General features: G+C 39.3%; 1 protein-coding gene across 50 annotated transcripts in view; it reads right to left on the reverse strand.

Moving 5' to 3' along the window:
- Window positions 1-1,103: 1,103 nt before the first annotated feature.
- Window positions 1,104-18,413, reverse strand: part of CREM (cAMP responsive element modulator) — a 62,064-nt gene continuing 44,754 nt past the window's right edge. For 14 of the 50 annotated variants that reach the window (XM_070601567.1, XM_070601568.1, XM_070601603.1 and 11 more), the window contains 2 exons: window positions 7,138-7,294; window positions 1,104-1,914 (listed from right to left, as the gene is read on the reverse strand). In XM_070601567.1, the coding sequence (XP_070457668.1) occupies window positions 1,770-1,914; window positions 7,138-7,294 (302 nt within the window). In that variant the 3' untranslated portion in view covers window positions 1,104-1,769. Of the gene's footprint in view, window positions 2,324-7,137; window positions 7,295-10,971; window positions 11,008-14,619; window positions 14,818-15,288; window positions 15,610-18,413 lie in introns of those variants that run through there. The other 36 variants (XM_070601565.1, XM_070601566.1, XM_070601596.1 and 33 more) reach the window with 11 other exon arrangements.

The raw sequence follows: 18,413 nt of genomic DNA on the forward strand, positions 1-18,413 counted from the left end.
CTGCCATGTCTGCACCAGGAATCTGAACCAGTAAACCCCAGCTGCCGCAGCGGAACGTGTGAACTTAACTGCTGCGCCACTGGGCCAGCCCCTGCCTCTAAATTTGTCACATCTTGTTTGCTGATTCCTGTGTCTCCCTCTCAGCGTCTACCTCTCTCAGCACACATTTGATATAAAGACTGACTGACCGACTAAGTACAAACCACCATTTTCCTTCACCTGAAACTCAGAGTTTTCCTTTCCTCTTTTCTTCCTTGTTTTCTTTTCTTATCTTCTCTGTAGAAGAAAAGACAAAAACTGAGATAAAAGAAATTCAGAGCTCAGACTCTGAAGGAAGAATAAGTATTTCTAAGGAAAGGTAAAAATGGCATGCCCTGCCTTCTGGGAATCACAGATGAAGTGAAAGAATGATGAGGACGTGGGGACAGCAGTTAGACACTACACAGCGACCTCCTGTTTCTGTAGCTCCCTACACACACTGACCGGTTCCGCTACTGAAACCAGGGCTGGGGTCACACTTAACAAATTGGAAGTGATGGCAGGAAAGATTGCAGAGTGTGTTCCACACTCTCAAGAGTGACAAGATGACGGCATCCTGTAGTGAGGGCTTTGAGCTTACACCTGGAGCTTTTTATCATAAAACAGAATGAAATGTGGATACCACCAACAGCACTGCTGTCTCGATGTAATGAACTTCATCCGAATGTGCTGATGTAAAAATATTTGATCTAATATAAACTTCAAGCTGTTTTAAAATGGAAAATAACATCTTGGGTTGTTTTTGTTTTTACTTTAAAACTCCTACGGTTGTTAGCTAAACCTCAAAATAGAGGGTCATTAGCAGGAGATTTCCAGACCATCTGCAGAAAGGCCCAGGCCATCACCCGAGCTGAATCTCTAGTAGCTGCTCTTCTGTGAGAAAGCTCTGGGCCGTCCTTCTGATGAGATGGCAGAAAGAGCATGCGCGGAGATCATGACCCAATGTAGACATCGGCTTGCCTACCTTTGAAGGTATGCAAGCGCAATTCTAACTTTTAAGTCATTCCAGATATTAAAAAGTTGTTGTAACTTTCATTAGGCAACATCAAACCAACACTAAGAACTTCTGCAAGATCTTTATATTACACAATAGAGTAAAAACTATTGTCAATGTTCAGATAGTTAAATGAGCACCAAACACTACAAAGTGTAACCAACATGGTTCTATTAAAAACTCTCAACTATGGCATTCAAGGACAGCAATACAATATTTCCTTTACAAAGCAACTAATATAAAAATCTGCAAATGCCATAAATTCATTCATAGGCTATTATTTTCACATAGGCATGTCATTAGAGTCTTTCAACTCTTTCTTTCAATTCTTTCCTGAGGTATTTTTTGTGGTTTACTTTTATTGTACTGCTGGATGCATTATCTTTGATGATCCTTTCCTAAAATGATTTTTAAAGACCTGCAAAAAATTTTATTGCATAGGACACTATTCATGACAGAGATTGGGAACTGCAAATATGTGGCATTGAAACAAGTCTTACAAATATTGCATTTTAAGAATTTGTTACATACATTTTTTTACAGTTTGTCTCTTTTAAAAAACTGAAGTTACAGCTAAGAGTTAACTACGTACAGTGAAGCATTTTAGGAATGTTAGAGATTAGAGAATACGATGAATGATACAAAGGAAAAAGCCATAATTCTTGTCAGCTATATATTGTATTGCCTTCAAAAGCAACTGTACATGTTGTAATCAGTTCATAGTCAAATATTTATACTAATCTGTTTTAGGAGAGCAAATGTCTTTCAAGGTTTCAAGTTCCTCTATAAGCTTCTTGTTCTGAACTTCCAGCACAGCAACTCGACTCTCCAGACACTTTACATATTCTTTCTTTCGACGTCGACATTCTTTAGCAGCTTCCCTGAAAAAAAGCAGAAGCAAAGGGCAAACAAAACATTTGTTGCATGCTCCTGACAGACAGACGGAAGTAAGCTTGGTGAATGTGAGCATGGCTGCATTCCAAATCTTGGAACAACATTCCCAATTCCATCTCAAACACTAAGCCAAACTGGATTCTTAAGGGTCAGAAGTGTCCCCTCCACAAGTCCACATGACAATTAGTAGAACTGCTGCATCTCCTGCCTTGATTAGAGTTCACAGTAAACAAGGTCCAGGTCAAAGACAGTTACTCTGCTTTATGGCAATAAAGATCTTTGAGGGCCTTGAGTTCCTCAATGAGAGTCTTGTTTTGGTTTTCAAGCACAGCCACACGATTTTCAAGACATTTGACATATTCTTTCTTCTTCCTGCGACACTCCCGGGCAGCTTCCCTGGAACCAACACAAGGCAAATGACTACAGGCACAACCTTCCAGCACAATCCAGAGTGGCTCAGTGAGCTGCCCCCCAAACTCAACAGCCAGTCAATCCTAGGCAAGGTTTGTACAAGGCGACACAACAAGTGTAACTAAGCACAGCATTTTGTGAGACTACTCTAAGACAACAAGAACAGCTTGAAAGCAGTCAGTTCGTGGGCATTCCTCACAAACGGTGTCTGTGTTTTCGTAGGGCATACTTTCCATGATAACAGTGACCAGAATGGTTTTCAGTAACCTAAAATAGAACGCATCCCCAAGTGGAATTTCTACAAAAACAGTCACAGATCCTTTTGATTCTCTTAGTTATTTTTGTCCACCAAAAGCCACATATTCTATCACAATGAATCAACATTATTCGATCAAAAATGATTAAAAAAATTAATCCTCAGAAACCTGAAATGTCAATATTGGAGATTTTAACTCTTCAAGACTAAATCTGAGTAAAACAAATAAGATCAATCACGACTGCAAAAAAACCAGTTTATTGGCTAGAGAACAACATGGATAAAAATAACAATAAACAAATCATGCAGATTTTCATAAACAAAAATGAAATGGACTCTGCTTCTGAAAACTAAAGAAGGAAAGAAGGGAAGGTACGCAATACAATACTCGATTATTCAGACAATTTAAACCCAGGAATATGAGAACACCACAATTAAAATTATGAAAAGGAAGCTACCGAATAAGTCAAAAGTACATTTCAAGCCTGTTCGCTCATCACACGCATTTACTGCCCAATATGCTGAATTGTAAAGCACTGCAGGCATGCCCAGAGGAAAGCAGACCAGCAGCCACAGCAGCAAGCTTAAATAAACAGATGGGTAAGTCAGTCATTTTCAGGTATCATCCCACCAAAAAATAATGACTACAGCAACACCTTCTCTTTCTCCTTTTGTTCAGGGTGGGAGGCGGTGGCAACGACATCATTTACTGCTCTATGGAATACACCCGCTCAGAACACCTTTAGTTTGGAGTATTCAAGTGAGAATAACTGCCCTTGGGGTACCCTTCACATGAAAACAGCCTACATTGAAACAGATAATTCAAACACGTTTTAACAAAAGTCATGCTGAATGTCTAAACCCCAGTCGCTGTAATGCCAATTAGCCTTGCCGCAGTTCTGAACCTGGAGTGATGTGTACAACAGATCGGCCAGTTCTGTTTTTAGGATAGTTCACTCTCACTAACAACTGGTTATCTCTGTTTTCTCTGTGGGAAGCAAAAGTCAGCAGAAAAGAGACCTTGAAATACCAATGAACTGCAGGAAAAGATCAACCCCTACTTCCTAACCAAAAACAATGCACTCACCCCGTGAACTCAAAGTTCTCAGACTTCTCTCTCAACTGGTTAACAAAAAAATAAAAAATGTAAAAGTGAATTGAATCTGATAAAGATTAACTTTAATTAATAAGCAAGGCGAAATTAAGAATAATTTCAAGCATATTTATAGATTTGCCAATTTGGGGACATAATTCAACTCTCTTCCACAAAGGAACTAAAGTACATTTATTAATACCAAAGCTTTCATGATTAAATCATTACATTAAATTCTAGATTTAGAAGGAAGATAGTGATTTTACAAAACAAGTTACCAGTAAATGAAATTTTAAATATCTAATAGGAGTGTTGTGGGATATTTAATTTTTAAAATTTCATTTGTTCACAATAAATAGCACACAGTAATCGTAACTTCATATTTCATGTGTTCGTGCACGCATGTTACCAGAGCCAAAATGTTCCAAGCACAAAGCTTTAAATGATCACACCAGTAGACGGTACATTCCTAAGTACTTCTCAGCTATGGAAAACACCTGTTTCTTCTATTAATAGTTAGCTCAGTTTTCAGGCCTTGCATTTGTCTGGATATATCCTCAGCATGGAGAGGAAATACATGGCAAAGAGGAAAAATTGACAAGGCTATAAAGAAATAAAAACTGTCACTGGATTGGTGAAAATATAATTAAATATCTATTATAAATGCCACCCAAAGAATAAAAAGAGACAACGTATAAGAGGTCTTTCACGTTAATAAGTAAAACCTACATCCTTTCCATGAAGTTAAATCTGAAGCTGACGTTGAGGTCTTTTTGAGGTGACTCAGGTGTTTTAGAGCAGTGGGCTGGCTCTGGAATAAAGAACCGTCCAGGTTCTGTCCAGTTTGGGCTACGTGATCTTAACCAACTTATTACTTAACCTCTCTGAAGCACACTTTCTCATCTGTAAAGTAAGGATAATAACCAGACCTATTCTCACGTGAGAGCTACGTGTGAGTTAAAAGAAACAACAGAAATAAAGTACCTAAAAGTTGCATACGATACTTGCTCAGCAGATATTGAGCAACCTAATAGCCATTTACCCTCTGCTCTTCTCTTGTCTTGCTCTGAAACTGAGATTTGGAAAGCTAAAATTGACCCTTCTCAGAATCCGTTGCAGCTAGGGCTTCTATTAACCATTTCTAGTCAATGGAATGGGGTGAAAGCTGCCAGCAGGGTCTTCTAGGAAAAGTTTTCACAAGGGCCAGACTCAGCCAGCCTCAATTTTTAGCTTTAGCCCTTCTCTCTTCCTGCCTGATGCAAAGCTTAGAGGTGGGGCAGCCATGCCGTGATCACAAGAACAAATGTCACACGCTAAAGATGACAAGGCAGGCAGGAGCCTGGATCCTTGATGACCCTGCTGGCCTTTGTTCTGGCCGCGCATACCTTTGGACCAGCTATGTAAGATCACAACACCACCTGCAAGCCTCCATTTCCCTTACTTATTTACAGCCCAAACACAAACGCTACCCAAGAGTTACTAGCAGCTAATTATGTTTTTAAAACCCCAAATTTTATGATTTTTTTTTCCTCAGGGAGATCTCACATGTATGCGTAGGTAGTTGTGGGGCATGTTTCTAGGAACCCACTACCTCATATTTTATCTATTTCATTTTGGTAATTCTACTGACAAAATTTTTTAATCTAAAAATAAAGGTGGAGAATAATGACAAAAGGGAAATAAGAAGGCTACTTCTTAGTTCTTCCTTTTTATTTTCTTTGGGAAAGTAAGACATCAATGAACAAGTTTATAGTTTGCATTATTATCACATTTTATATCTCTAAAGTGAACCTCACAGTGTACATTCTGTGACCAGAGGCAATGATATTCCTAGGTCCTGAGATCTCTGCAAGTGCAGGTGTGAAGTATCCATATTCCTTCATCAGATCAAAGTCAGGGATCTGACAACAAGACTTCCATAAAACAACTATGATAGAAGTGATCGCCACCCACTCAGCCCCTGCAGAATTTCTGAATCCAGGATGACTCAGTAAACCTGGCACAAACACTGAGAAAGATGTGTTTATCTGAGTGATCCTATTTCTGGTTGTCTGTTGAGTTCTCCGGGGTGCAAAACTCCACCTAGTGATCTGTGGTAACTAATAAGCTTGGGAACTGTGGCCAACTTAAGGAGTCCCACAATCTATCAAATTGTGGCATTTAAAAGGCTATTAGTGTAGGGGCTGGCCCCGTGGCCGAGTGGTTAAGTTCGCGCGCTCCGCTGCAGGCGGCCCAGTGTTTCATTAGTTCGAATCCTGGGCGCGGACATGGCACTGCTCATCAGACCACGCTGAGGCAGCGTCCCACATGCCACAACTAGAAGAACCCACAACGAAGAATACACAACTATGTACCGGGGGGCTTTGGGGAGAAAAAGGAAAAAATAAAATCTTAAAAAAAAAAAAAAAAAAAGGCTATTAGTAACCTGAATATAGCTACTACTGGTTCACACTCAGTTACAAGGGACAGTGATGAACTCAGCACTATTTCCAAATTTTAGAGGCTCAGAAGCCACAATATCTAGATTAACTAGGTTGCTAACACCCAGTAAATTAACTACCACCATGTGGTCCTAACCATAGGCAAGCACATGATCCCATCTGAAATGTTTTGTTTTCTTACAATGAGGACATTATTTAACACTTAAGAATATGGTGACAAAACTGCTGGGAAAACTCTTATATCATATTCTGTTCATTTTGAAAATCAGATTAATTTGCACCATTCTCCATAATAAAAACTAAACCAATAAATAACATGTCAGTTAAATGAAAAAGAATTTTGGAAAATAGCATTTTTATGATATAGTGCTGTTTAAAAAATAAAATTATAGAGGTACGGTGTAAGAATAAGTGAGAAAAAGAGAATAGACTGGAAGTATACATACTATAATATTAGTAAGTATCTCTAAGTGGTGGGGACAGGTGTAATTTTAATTCTTTCTGTTGTTTTGTATTTGCACTAGACTAGAAATGATCAGAAAAGGAATTCCTGTATAATAGAGAAAAAAGCAAAGTTACAAGGTAGATAAAAAGAAACTACTTAGAAGTAAAAGACTTAGAAAATTCTTAACTCACCCCTATATTTATTTTGCTCATAAAGAAGCTAAAAAATTATACTTATCACCTACTTCACAAATACCAAGTACAAAAGAAATCTTTATTTGTAATAAAGCCCTTCCATCGTCACTAAAAAAAAAATGAATCTTTTAGACATTACCCTTACAAAACATAGGTATATACCTCTTGCTGATGAAATAGTTTCACAGCTAAGAATTCTGACTAGAAGAAAATCTAATTATCATCACACATAGGGCACAAACCAACATAAAAATGCCATATAACACTAAACTGGGGAGAAATAGCTTAGGAAAAGTAATTTTCTTTAAGACCCACAGTAATAAATTATAGGTCCTATAAGTGGTTGCTGATATCCAGTGAAACATCTTACCTGTTTTTCATTAGCCTCAGCTCTCGTTTGCGTGTTGCCTCTTCTGCCAGTTGCTGGGGACTGTGCAAACTTCCTGGTGAGGCAGCCATCACTACCCCCTGTGGCAAAGCAGTAGTGGGAGCTCGGATCTGGTAAGTTGGCATGTCACCAGTGGCAGCTACAATAAAACAAAATATTACAAGCTTATATGAACAATTTACAACTTGATATTTTATATAGAACTGACCTGAAAATAACATACTTCTTCTTACATGTCACTAGAGGTGATCTTGCTAACACTTAAGATGATTATTCTGAGTATTACAGAAATCTCAGGTATCAAAGATCTTCTTCAACATTTGGAACAATGACATTCACCATGCTCTATACATTTAAAGTAGAAAAATGTCCTAGCCTAAAATCAGTGGTGTGCTGATAAACGTTTAACAACCAGCTCTCTGGGGTTGTTGGCCCGGACCTGTAGCATCTGTCTTTCCCATGACATGAGTTCTTTCACCATGGCCAAATTCAAGCTACCAATGTGACTTCACTGAATGCAGAGTTGGGAAGAGATACACAGTAAGTACCACACCATACTGATAAAACAGATGTAAATAACCTCAAGAACATAGATAAAATAATTAGAAATGATGTTTTGAGTATTTATTGTCGTTTTTAATGTAATTTATTTGTTAAATGTATGTGCGTGTGTGTGTGTATAAATTTTTAATAATGACTGTTTTAACAACCAGTTCACAAAAATCCTGAAAATTTAACAATCAGCTCTAGCAAACCAGCAGGAGCCGGCTCTAGCACACCACTGCAAAAATTCTGATTAAGCACAACATCTCCATCCTCTGCCTATTCCAGGCAGGAGATTTTCCTGTACCCTGTATCATGCCTGAAACAGTTACCAAACGTCTTCAAGTGTAAGTCCTACTAACAGAGGAGGACTGAGGTGCTGAAGGAAAGTACCAGCTCACCGTATTTGCAGTTAAAAGTCAAAAACAAAGCAGCAAAGCTCTACTTAAAAGTGGTTTCTCTGGGGAATGATCATTTTTGTCTTTCTTAGGTTTCTTGGGATAATACATTTCTAAGTATTCATTTTTAAAAAATATTTTCTAATTATTGTATAACCATAGTTAAATGATAGACTTAATATTTATTTAGTATTCATATTGAGTACTAAAAGTCCTCAAAATGTCCTAATTTATATTCAAAATTTCTCTCTCTACTGCAATAAACATAGCTTCCCAGAAAAGACAGATGGATTTAAGTGATGAAACACATTTCCACCACCAATATTTCAATTTTGAGAATGTATGGTCCAGAGTTAATGTGACATCCTGACAGGATATTACAAGCTAAACGCAAGAAAAACGTTTAAAGAAAGTTACTAAATCCTGTAAAAATTGGTCTGAACCAAATGCCAATCACTTACATATTTCAATAAAATGTATTATACCCACTGAGTAAGAACTAAAATTTTACCCAAAAGGAAGACAAAGACTTTTTCACTTAAATAGGATAGTATCAGTGAAAATGGCCAAGTAGTTTAAAAGATCTGTCAAAAATTTATCTATGTGCTTCTTTTTGGGTAAATGTTAGGTTTGTTTTCTCCTGAGGGCTCAAGAATAAGGTGAAAGACTAAAACAATAAAAAATATGGCTTTGGGAGAAGATCATTAAAGGTCTTCATAAGATTAGTAAAAATACCACTTATAAGGTTGTACTACTTCTTCCTTCTGTATGTAATTTAAAAAAACAATGGTGATAAATAGTAACTGTGATAAATATAATGTTCACTAGCAAAATCTCTATTGACAACCTTGGGAAAAATTCTAAATTTGTTTTTGTGACTATTTAAAAATACTGTATACATAGATGTCTCACTGTATGTCACAGAAAATTTTATAGCTTTGAAAAATGTAACACAATTTTAAAACCAGTTATAAACTGTTAACATACTGAACATTTTTTTAAATATGTATTTTATCATTTTGTCAGAGGAGATAAAATAGAGCACAGAATGACATAGTTCTCTCCTCTCTTCTTTTTATCCACATCCAGGGAAGAAGGTTATGGGATAATAAAGGTTGAAACAATGGAACAGCTGCAGGTGACACAGGCTTTCTAAAACTGGAATAGCCAGTGATGAATGAGAAGCTGAGGTGTCATCAGGTTGACGTTTGCACACGGCAAAGATGCAGACCTTGGTCCAGGGTTGTTCTTTCCAAACACGGCTCACTAAGAAGCGCAATAAAATCAACAGAAAGGTACAGAGGAGTTCATTATACCCTCTCTGGTTTTATATACATCTGCTATCTTCTCTACTGCAAAGTTAGAGCAGAATGCTTACATGATATATAAAAGTTAGTTGAAGAGTATCCATTTTTTTAAAAGAAGGAAATAAGGGGGGTGGGAATACTTCACAGATGAAAAATAAAGCTCATTCATTGGTCTTAGAATCCGAAATGGTTCTAAACTTTTGCCTGTTTCCAAAAGCTGAAACCACCCTCAAAGGAACAAATTCGGCACTATCAAGGATAATGGCAATTCCAAAAGAGGCATTCTTAAAACATTTTCAGCAACCGCTCAAATGATAATGTGGAAGAGAATGATATACTTGGATGTACTAGTTCTGGGATGTTAGCTAACAAACTGGGTTTTATTACAATTTTTTAGACATACTATATTCCTTTTATCTCCTTTGACAAAAGTCAGATTGCAGCTCATTAGTTGAAGCCAGAAATATGAATTAGTATAAATTAGTAGGAATTAGTATAAATTTCTGTAATATCCCAAAGAATCTATAAGATGGTACACTTCTAATGGTCACTGAACAAATATGAATGGATAAATCCCACATATTCAAATAGGATCTTATTAGTAAATACATTAAGAAGATAAGAGCAAAGAGCATCTCTTGTTTTGAGGAAATCCAAATGTCAAAAAGTTTTGTTTTTGAAACAAGTTATATAAAAGTTTTTTATCTTAGTTAGCTCCAGTTTCTAGTATTAAGAATTCAGTGGTAATTTAAAGCAGATAAGATACCTGGGCTTACAGATCAAAGAACCATCCTGTGTCCTTTGATGACATATCTTATGCCTGCACTCTTATAAAGGCCAATTCCTGTTCCATCTAACTACTAAAAGTGTCCAAATTGATTTTTATTCTAGCGTTTCATTGTATAAATTATTTCTGAAAATAAATGGATCATCAGTGGGGACTTTAAACTCATGATTGGGGAAAGATAATAAGAAAAATATATTTATACACTAATTTTATTCTAAGGCAGTGAAAGCTTTAAAGACAAGTCTGGGATATCTTTTTTACCTTAGAATCTAGCACAGAACGTGACATATAATTGGTGCTTGGTGAGTTTACACGTGCGCTATGAAGTAAATTCTGAACTTCCCTGGGTTTTGCACAAGCCCACTGTCATTTGGAATGTTTAAAATAAGCAGTCTTATAAGACTTTCATTAGCTATCATTATAGCTAAGTCTTTAAGTCTTTAACACTAAGACCTGGAAAGCCCTACAAGATGCTACATATTTATTCAAACTGGCCTTTCTTGAAAAAGGCATTATTTCTTCAATCTTTCCTCAGATGTTAGTCATCTAACCCGACATTTTAGAAGCAGAGATGTTCTAATTATAGTGTTTCCAACCATATAACTCTTGACATGGAAAAAAAATCTTTAAATTGAGTATCAAATATTTCATGGGAAAAGAAAATTCCTAGAACTCAATTCTGGTCATTAACTTCATACCTCTCTTTGCAAGCTTTAAACACAGTACAGCAGAAAAAACATGGGGTTTGGAGTCTGGGTTCTAGTCCAGCTTTGCCACTTACCAGCCATGTGACTTGGGGCAAGTTCAGTTTCCTCATCTGTAAAATGGGGATACAGTATCTCATTTAATACTCACAATACACCCTGCAATGTATGTCAAAGTGTCTAGCACAGTGCCTGGCACGTGGGAGGCATTCAGCAAATGTTAGAGCCCTTCCTCTTCCCTTCCTTAAGTTCTGAAAGACAACGTTCCAAGTTATGCTTATGCCGTGGATTAGTCAAAAGGCAGATAACATCCATAAATATATTTTCCCCTGGAGTCTCCCTGCTAACAAACCTGGGTAATAGAATGGTGAAATATACGCTTCTTACTCCTTATTTTCTTTAAAAATATGCCTATTAAAAACTTTAAAGCTGTATACTGTATTTTATTATATTCCTTTAGAGAATAAATTATTAAAAGATAATATAAAATGTTCTTTTCAATATATATAACAATTTAAAACAGAACCTCAAAGGTGAAGAATCACAAATAACCAAATGATATCATCTCAGCAGACTGGTAATAAGAAAACTGAAAGATCCCACAAGTCAAAGAGGTATTTGTTTGTTTCTTCCTAAGAAAGAAAAAAGAAACCCAGCCAAATGCCTATCTAGATAGCTTCCAAAGTAAAATGATTTATCAACACCCCAAATGATGGTGACTTTACTTGCTTGCTTGTTTATTTATTTAGATTGCTATAGTACTGAGCACATTAAGTAAATAAAAACAGCTTTACATATGGTGCTAACGTCATATGACATTTCGCCATGTGTCACTAATGCCAAGGACACCTAAGTAATAAGCAAGAGAGGTAACCTAGAAGTCATACTTAAAGCAAGGGGCTTCTTCCCCTAGCTCCAGCAGCTATGCCACCTTCCCTTTCTCCTGTGGTTCCCCCCCCCCCATCACACCAGTGCTGCTAATGCCCAAAGCAGGCTTGTCCCTGCCTGTCGCCTCAGTCATAAACTGTCCCTCCCCTACTGCTCCACTTTTGCCAAGAAAATTAAATCCTACATAACCATGACTACGTAAGCACTGAACATTTTCAAATTTGTTACAATTACTAGAGCACACAGACCACACAGAATTAAGTCATTAAATATTTATTACTTTAAGGTACACATAAGGGAACTTTCTGAGTTGTTTATTAAGTGTAAACTTTAGAGTAAAAAACAAGTCCATGTAAAAAATGAGATATTATGAATACTGAAATTTAAAGTTCTATATAATAGCAAATATATGCTCTATTGCCCTATGGGAGTAATAATAAATATTCTAGGAAAAAATCCATTTGACTACTTAAAATGATACTAACTTCATTTTGCAGGTTTATAAGCAGTGGGGAGTGTGCTACTGTAACTCATCTAATGTTAGCACAGTTCATCAATGTCAGGCAAATTTGGAGGAGCAATGTAATATGGTGTGAAGAGAACCAGACAAGCAGTCTGAAGATTCAAACTGGCTCACCACTTGCTGGCTTCGCAAGCCTGCAAGAGTCACCTATCCACTCTGAGCTGGGCTCAGTGATCCGCAAAATGAACGCGATACTATCTGACCAGGGTGAACCAGTGAGAGTGCACGGAAGTGCTTCCCCTCTTCTCAGTGAGGCCTCCCCTCACCCTCTATTCCTGTGGGTCTCGCACCTTCTGACAGCTTCTTTGATAGCACTTACCACATCTGTATTTACGTCTTTGAAACATTAAGTGATTTTTTTATTTTAAAATTTACATAAATGCAAAGTATCATCATAATTATTTTTATTAGGCAATATATTCATATAGGCAAATAAAATAGGGCAAAGTAAAACAATTATCCCAAATTATATTTCATTAAAAAATTTTCCAAAATGCTGGGAAAATAGTAAAATGGCCCTTTCAGTAAAACATCCATACAGAGTTTTATTGAAACTTAAGGTAGATGAGTGCCTTGTTATTTTCACTTCCAACGTGATTATAACTTGTTTTGCTAACAACTTCAACAAACTGTTACAACCTGATCCAAACCATTCTTTTAAATGAAAATTTCCAAACAAAAACCTTTCCCAGTAGCCTCCTTTCACAAAGGTGAAATGTATTCTTGTTCTCATGCATCAAATATTAACTAAGATGTTGTTTTCCAAATTTGAATAAGTCGGAATGTTTGTTTTTCACAATTCAGAAATCCAGGCTGAATACTACTTTTTAGAGTTTTTTAGACACGGAATCTAAAAAATATGGAGTTAGACTCCTAACATAATCAGCTTGTGAATAAAGCCAAAAAATATTTCTAATAAAAATCTAACCTATACTCAACAGAATCAATAATTCTCTAAACTATAGATATTCACTTTTCACATTGAATTCCATGATGCTATAAGTAAATGCTCCCAAAACCTTTTCCAGTCGTCAGTATTGTTGGGAGCCTGATTTTGGTCTAGATCAGTTTTTCAAACTTTAAGTTGTAGACCATTAGTGGATCGTAAAATCAATTTCATGGGTCAAGAATAGCATTAAAAAAAGAGAAGGAAAGAGAACAGAAAAGTATGAGTACCTCACATACAGTAAGTATAAGCATCGCTTTTGAAACTTGTTCTATATTAATGTAGGGCACACCCACGCACAGGTCTACTGCACCATGATGTAAAACAAGGGTCAGAGTCAAAAAGCGCAAGCCACCGGTCCAGGTCAACCCTCTGGGTTCGCCCATCCACACAGGCACACCACAACTCAGAATCCAAAGGCTGCCCCGGGAGCTGCTCTACTCCACCTGCGAAAAGCACCTTAGACCCTGCGCTCTTTGGACTCTTCAAACAAAAAGAAAAAACGTGTTTTTCATTTTAAAACGGTATTCCAAACAGAACTGATTCTGTGACAACTGACCAGATTTCCAAAAATGATGATTTCCAAAGGCACAACGATGTCTTGTGAAAAAAGGCTGACATCTTCTAGTTTCAGCATTTTGAAAATTTTAAATTGGAAAGGGTAAAACTGTGAAAAAAAATCTCTTTAAGGATGGTATGTTCATTCTGTAAACATAAATGTATAAAAATGTTCACTTATATACAAGCAATGGTTAAAGTTTTATGCAAATTTTTACCTTAAACTTTCATCTTTAAATATATTCTGAGTATTTTCAAATCATTTTATTTTTTGTTATGATTCTCATGCTCAGACAAGTCAAATGCTGAATTGGAATTAAAAGCTTAGTAAAGAAACATATAAACCAATTACTAATTTTTTGATATATGTGCAGAAAACTGCCTTTTGGTTCTGAGTCATATAACACGCAATATCTGAGGTTAAGTCCATCTATATCTTACAATAAATTTGTATTGGAGAGGTTCTGCAATCTGTAGCATCTCTAAAACTTCACAAAAGCTCGAGAGAAACAATGGGTCCTCAAGATAATCCTACAAACAAGCGACCACGGCTTTTGCACGCTCCCAACACGGGCCTGTCGCCCTGGTGGCGAGGCCGCGGCGGGCGTCCGCCAGCCCCCTCTCCGCGCCCACCTGCGCGCTCGGCGCCGGGGCGGCGGGCACACGCTACCTCAGTCGACGCCGCCGCCGCCGCCGCACGAAGGACAGCGGCCACCCGGCCACAGCCGCGACCCGCACGGGCACCGACGCACGCGCGGAACTCCTGGGGACGCCGGCCCCCGAGCGTGCCCTCGGCCGGCAGACACTCACCTCGAGGGGGGCGGCAAAGCACGGCTCGCGAGCGAAGCTGAGCGGCGGGAGGGCGCCCCGGAGGAGCGGCGGGGCCGCCCGCGCTCACGTCAGCGGGCGCACGCGCCAGGGCCCGCGGCCAGCCCGGCTGCTGGCTGACGTCGGCGCGCCGCCCGCCACAGGCCCCCGGCGCCCCCGAGCGGTTCCGGGAGGCGGGGTGACGTCAGCGCGCGCCGCCGCAAGCCGAGCCGGGGGCAGGGGCCCGGGGCCCGAGAGCCGGGGGTCAGCGGCGGCGGCCCTCCGCGCGGCTCCTCGGCTCTGGGCTACGTGCGTACGCGGCGAGGAAATCGGCAGCTCGGTTTTTGACAACTTGCAAACTGTGTAAGTTTAATCTGTAGCGGCATCGGACCTGCAACAGGTTGCAGATGAAGTAACAGCTTATTTTGGTAGAGCGGAACGGAGAGCGAGCGAGCGAGGACCACTGCCGTGGTCAAGTGAGCGAAAAGGCAAGCACACTGAGATGCCTCAACAGAGTGCGGAATTTACAGAGAGAGAAAGAAAGGAACGTCTTACTCCTCAGCTACCGGAAAAGTCATACTTTCTGAAACACTCAGGTGTCCCGAAATAATTTTTTTAAAGTTCAAAAAATTTTTTGCAGAAGTAATTTAAATCCCACTTTAAAATTCTTACCTGTTTCATCTCCAGTTACAGCCATGATGGGCTTCTGCATACAAACTGCCTTGTTTCCCCTCTCACAGGGCAACAAAGTGTTCCGAACTAACAAGCATGGGCAGGGTACGTAGGAGTATTGACATCACAATGACATCACTAGCCTATCACTGCCATCAGTTTGCTTTGTCACAGCCGAGCTCACTGAAACCCAAGCCCTATGAAAACCCTTCCTGCAATAAAGCATCTTAATGCTCGTTTCTCATTTTTACATAAAAATATGTTGGGATGGGCTCTGGCAAAAAAACGTCTCATTAGCATTAAAAGTTACATAGTTGTTTCTTATGGGGCTTCTTCTTTATTATTGTCCTGTCCAAGTTTCTAGATAAACAAAGGTGGCATAAACCCTATATAGTTTTCATAACTCACAGAAGGAGGAAAAAAATACTTGGAGATTAAAAAAACAAAAAAAGAACCCTAACATTAAGCTCTGAAAGACACTGTGAAATACACAGAAGTGTATTTCATAGACCCTTCTAAATTCACCCAGTAAGAAATACCCAGCCACCTTTGTTCACTTAGCACATTTTTATTTGCTACACCACCATAAAAATCAAGCTGTTCCTAAGGTAACATAGAATTTGCTAATTTCACTTGAAGGGAGTAGATACTGAAATTTTAAAAATTCACTGTGCCAAATGTAGCAAGTATTATATGGCATTCTTCCATAAATATTAGATTGAACCAAATAAATCTGCTGATATTTGACTTTTTTGGCTCACAAAAACAGCAATTTCATGGGGCTCAATCTAATACATTATTTTACTAAATTAAAATCCCTTGAAAAGAATTTTGTGATTTTTAAAAATTCTTAAGTCAGTCACAATTACTATTTGTAAATTTTAAAAAATATGTCCAATTTTATTTGGGTCACCTAATGAAGGTTCAGTGCTTGAATTGCTGGTTCTCTATAGGAAATTTAACAATTGCACAGTTAGACAAAAAACTGGCATATGTTCAACAGTATAATAGACCACAGCCTGGGGAAAAACCTGATTTGCATCTCTACTGCAGAAAAATAAGTGACATGTCACTGAGACCTTTTACCTCTATCAGAGGGCTGCACAAAGCCCATTCTCTTATCTGATTAGAATCCAACCCGACCTTATGTCAATGAAAGGACACTCTACCACAGTTCGCCTTATTCAATTAAGCACCTTCTGGTAAAGGCAGGGACTTCACACTTAGGTACTAAGGAAGTGAGACATCAGGGAGTATCAGGTTTCCAGTGTTCTCCAGAGCACATGAACTGAAGACAGCCTGCCCTGGCTGAGGAAAGAGGTCTAGGGATCAGCCTAGATGTTAACCCCATCAGAGGATCCATGAAGGACTCTTCCATCCCAGCCTCACCTAAAGGTTTGGGTCCAAGAGTCAATTTTATGTCCAATTTCAGAAAGTTCAAATAGATTTTTATGTCAACATTTCTTTAAATTGGCACTTGGTGCTCAATAAATAGTGTAAAAAAGGGTAGAGGAAGGAAGGGCAGGAGGAAGCTTGGTTGCTTGGCGGACTACTGCTGTAGTTAAGTTTTAATATACTTGCTGGACCAAACTCAAGCAGCACACAGAAGTAGTAACATTTTCACAGACGAGGAGTACTTCACTCTCGTTCAGTAAATGGTTACTGAATGTTTATCATACGCCAGCGACTGTGCTAGGGACTAAGAATCCCTGTCCAAATAGAAGTTCCCATCTAGGCAGGACATGGAGCTTCACAAGAGTGTGAGATGTGCCCCAAGAAGGTGCAGTGGGAACTCACAGGAGGTATCTAAGCCACATCTGGAGGATCAGGGCAGGCTTCCTGGAGTGCTGTCTAAGGTGAAAACTGAATAATGCACATGATTAGGGAAAGTGTTCTTGTCAGAGCAAAGGCTACGTGCGAGGGCCCTAGAGAGGAGAGGGGGCATGGCATATCACAGGAAATTAGAAGAATCCAGCACAGAGCTGCCCTACAAAAGACGAAGAAGATGAGAGGAAGGAGGCCTGGATCAGGCAGAGACTTGGGCCGTGTTAAGGATCTGGACTCTGTCTAACAAGTAACAGGCAGTCAATGAAAGTTCTTGAGCAGGAGACTGACATAAATTAGATGTGAATTTTAGAAATACCACTCTGAATTGCAGAATTGAGAGTATAATGTAGAGAGGGAAGTGTCGGAGGCAGAGACTTGTTTTTAAGAAATAGTAGTAGCTCCCAGGATCATTGAGAAGGATGAAGAAAGAGAGCCTAGCTGAACTTTCAGGAACAATTCACAAAAAACCGGGCCAAGAAGGGATCTGCTGCCTCCGGCATGACTAGGAAGATCAAGAAGCTGCTCCACAGCGGCCAGCTTCAGAGCAGAGATCGGAACCTGCTGTCGTAATCCAGGTCAGAGCAGATGGCAGCCAGAACTAGGGTTATGACTGGGCGGAGAGGAGCGAAGAGGTGTGATTTGGCTAGGAGGAAGAATGGATGGGGGGAGGGAGAGTAAGGGATGATGCTCAGGTTTCTGGCTTGAAGCAACAGGATGGACAGTAATCCATTACTGAAATAGGGTAAACAAAAGAACTGGGGTAGGGGGTCAGCCTGGTGGTGTAGTAGTTAAGTCTGTTTGCTCTGCTTCGGCGGCCTGGGGTTTGTGGGTTCAGATCCTGGGTATGGGCCTACACACCGCTCATCAAGCCATACTCTGGCGGCATCCAACATACAAAATAGAGGAAGATTGGCACAGATGCTAGCTCAGGGACAATCTTCCTCACCAAAAGGGGGGAAAAAATACTTGGGTGGGGAAAAATGGATGTGGAGTTTTGGACTTAAGGAGTTGAAGATGTGTGTAGGATATCTGAGCAGCCAGTTGGAGTGGGGCACAGTCACAGTGAACTGAAGCCATGGGCAGGGAGGTCATCCAGGGAGAGTACTCAAGTCTGACAGCAGAGGGCCCAGGATGCAAGCCTGAGGAATGCCACTAACACTTAGGAGCCGGGCAGAGGAAGATCAGACCAACAAAGGAGACTGACGGAGAGGCAGGAGAGAGAGAAGAAACTACAATAAAATGCAGTATCAGGGAAGCGAAAGAAGCAGAAGTCAACAGTGTTAAATACCGCTGAGCGA

The sequence above is a fragment of the Equus przewalskii genome, chromosome 30, assembly GCF_037783145.1.
Source record: "Equus przewalskii isolate Varuska chromosome 30, EquPr2, whole genome shotgun sequence".
NCBI classification, from domain to species: Eukaryota; Metazoa; Chordata; class Mammalia; order Perissodactyla; family Equidae; genus Equus; species Equus przewalskii.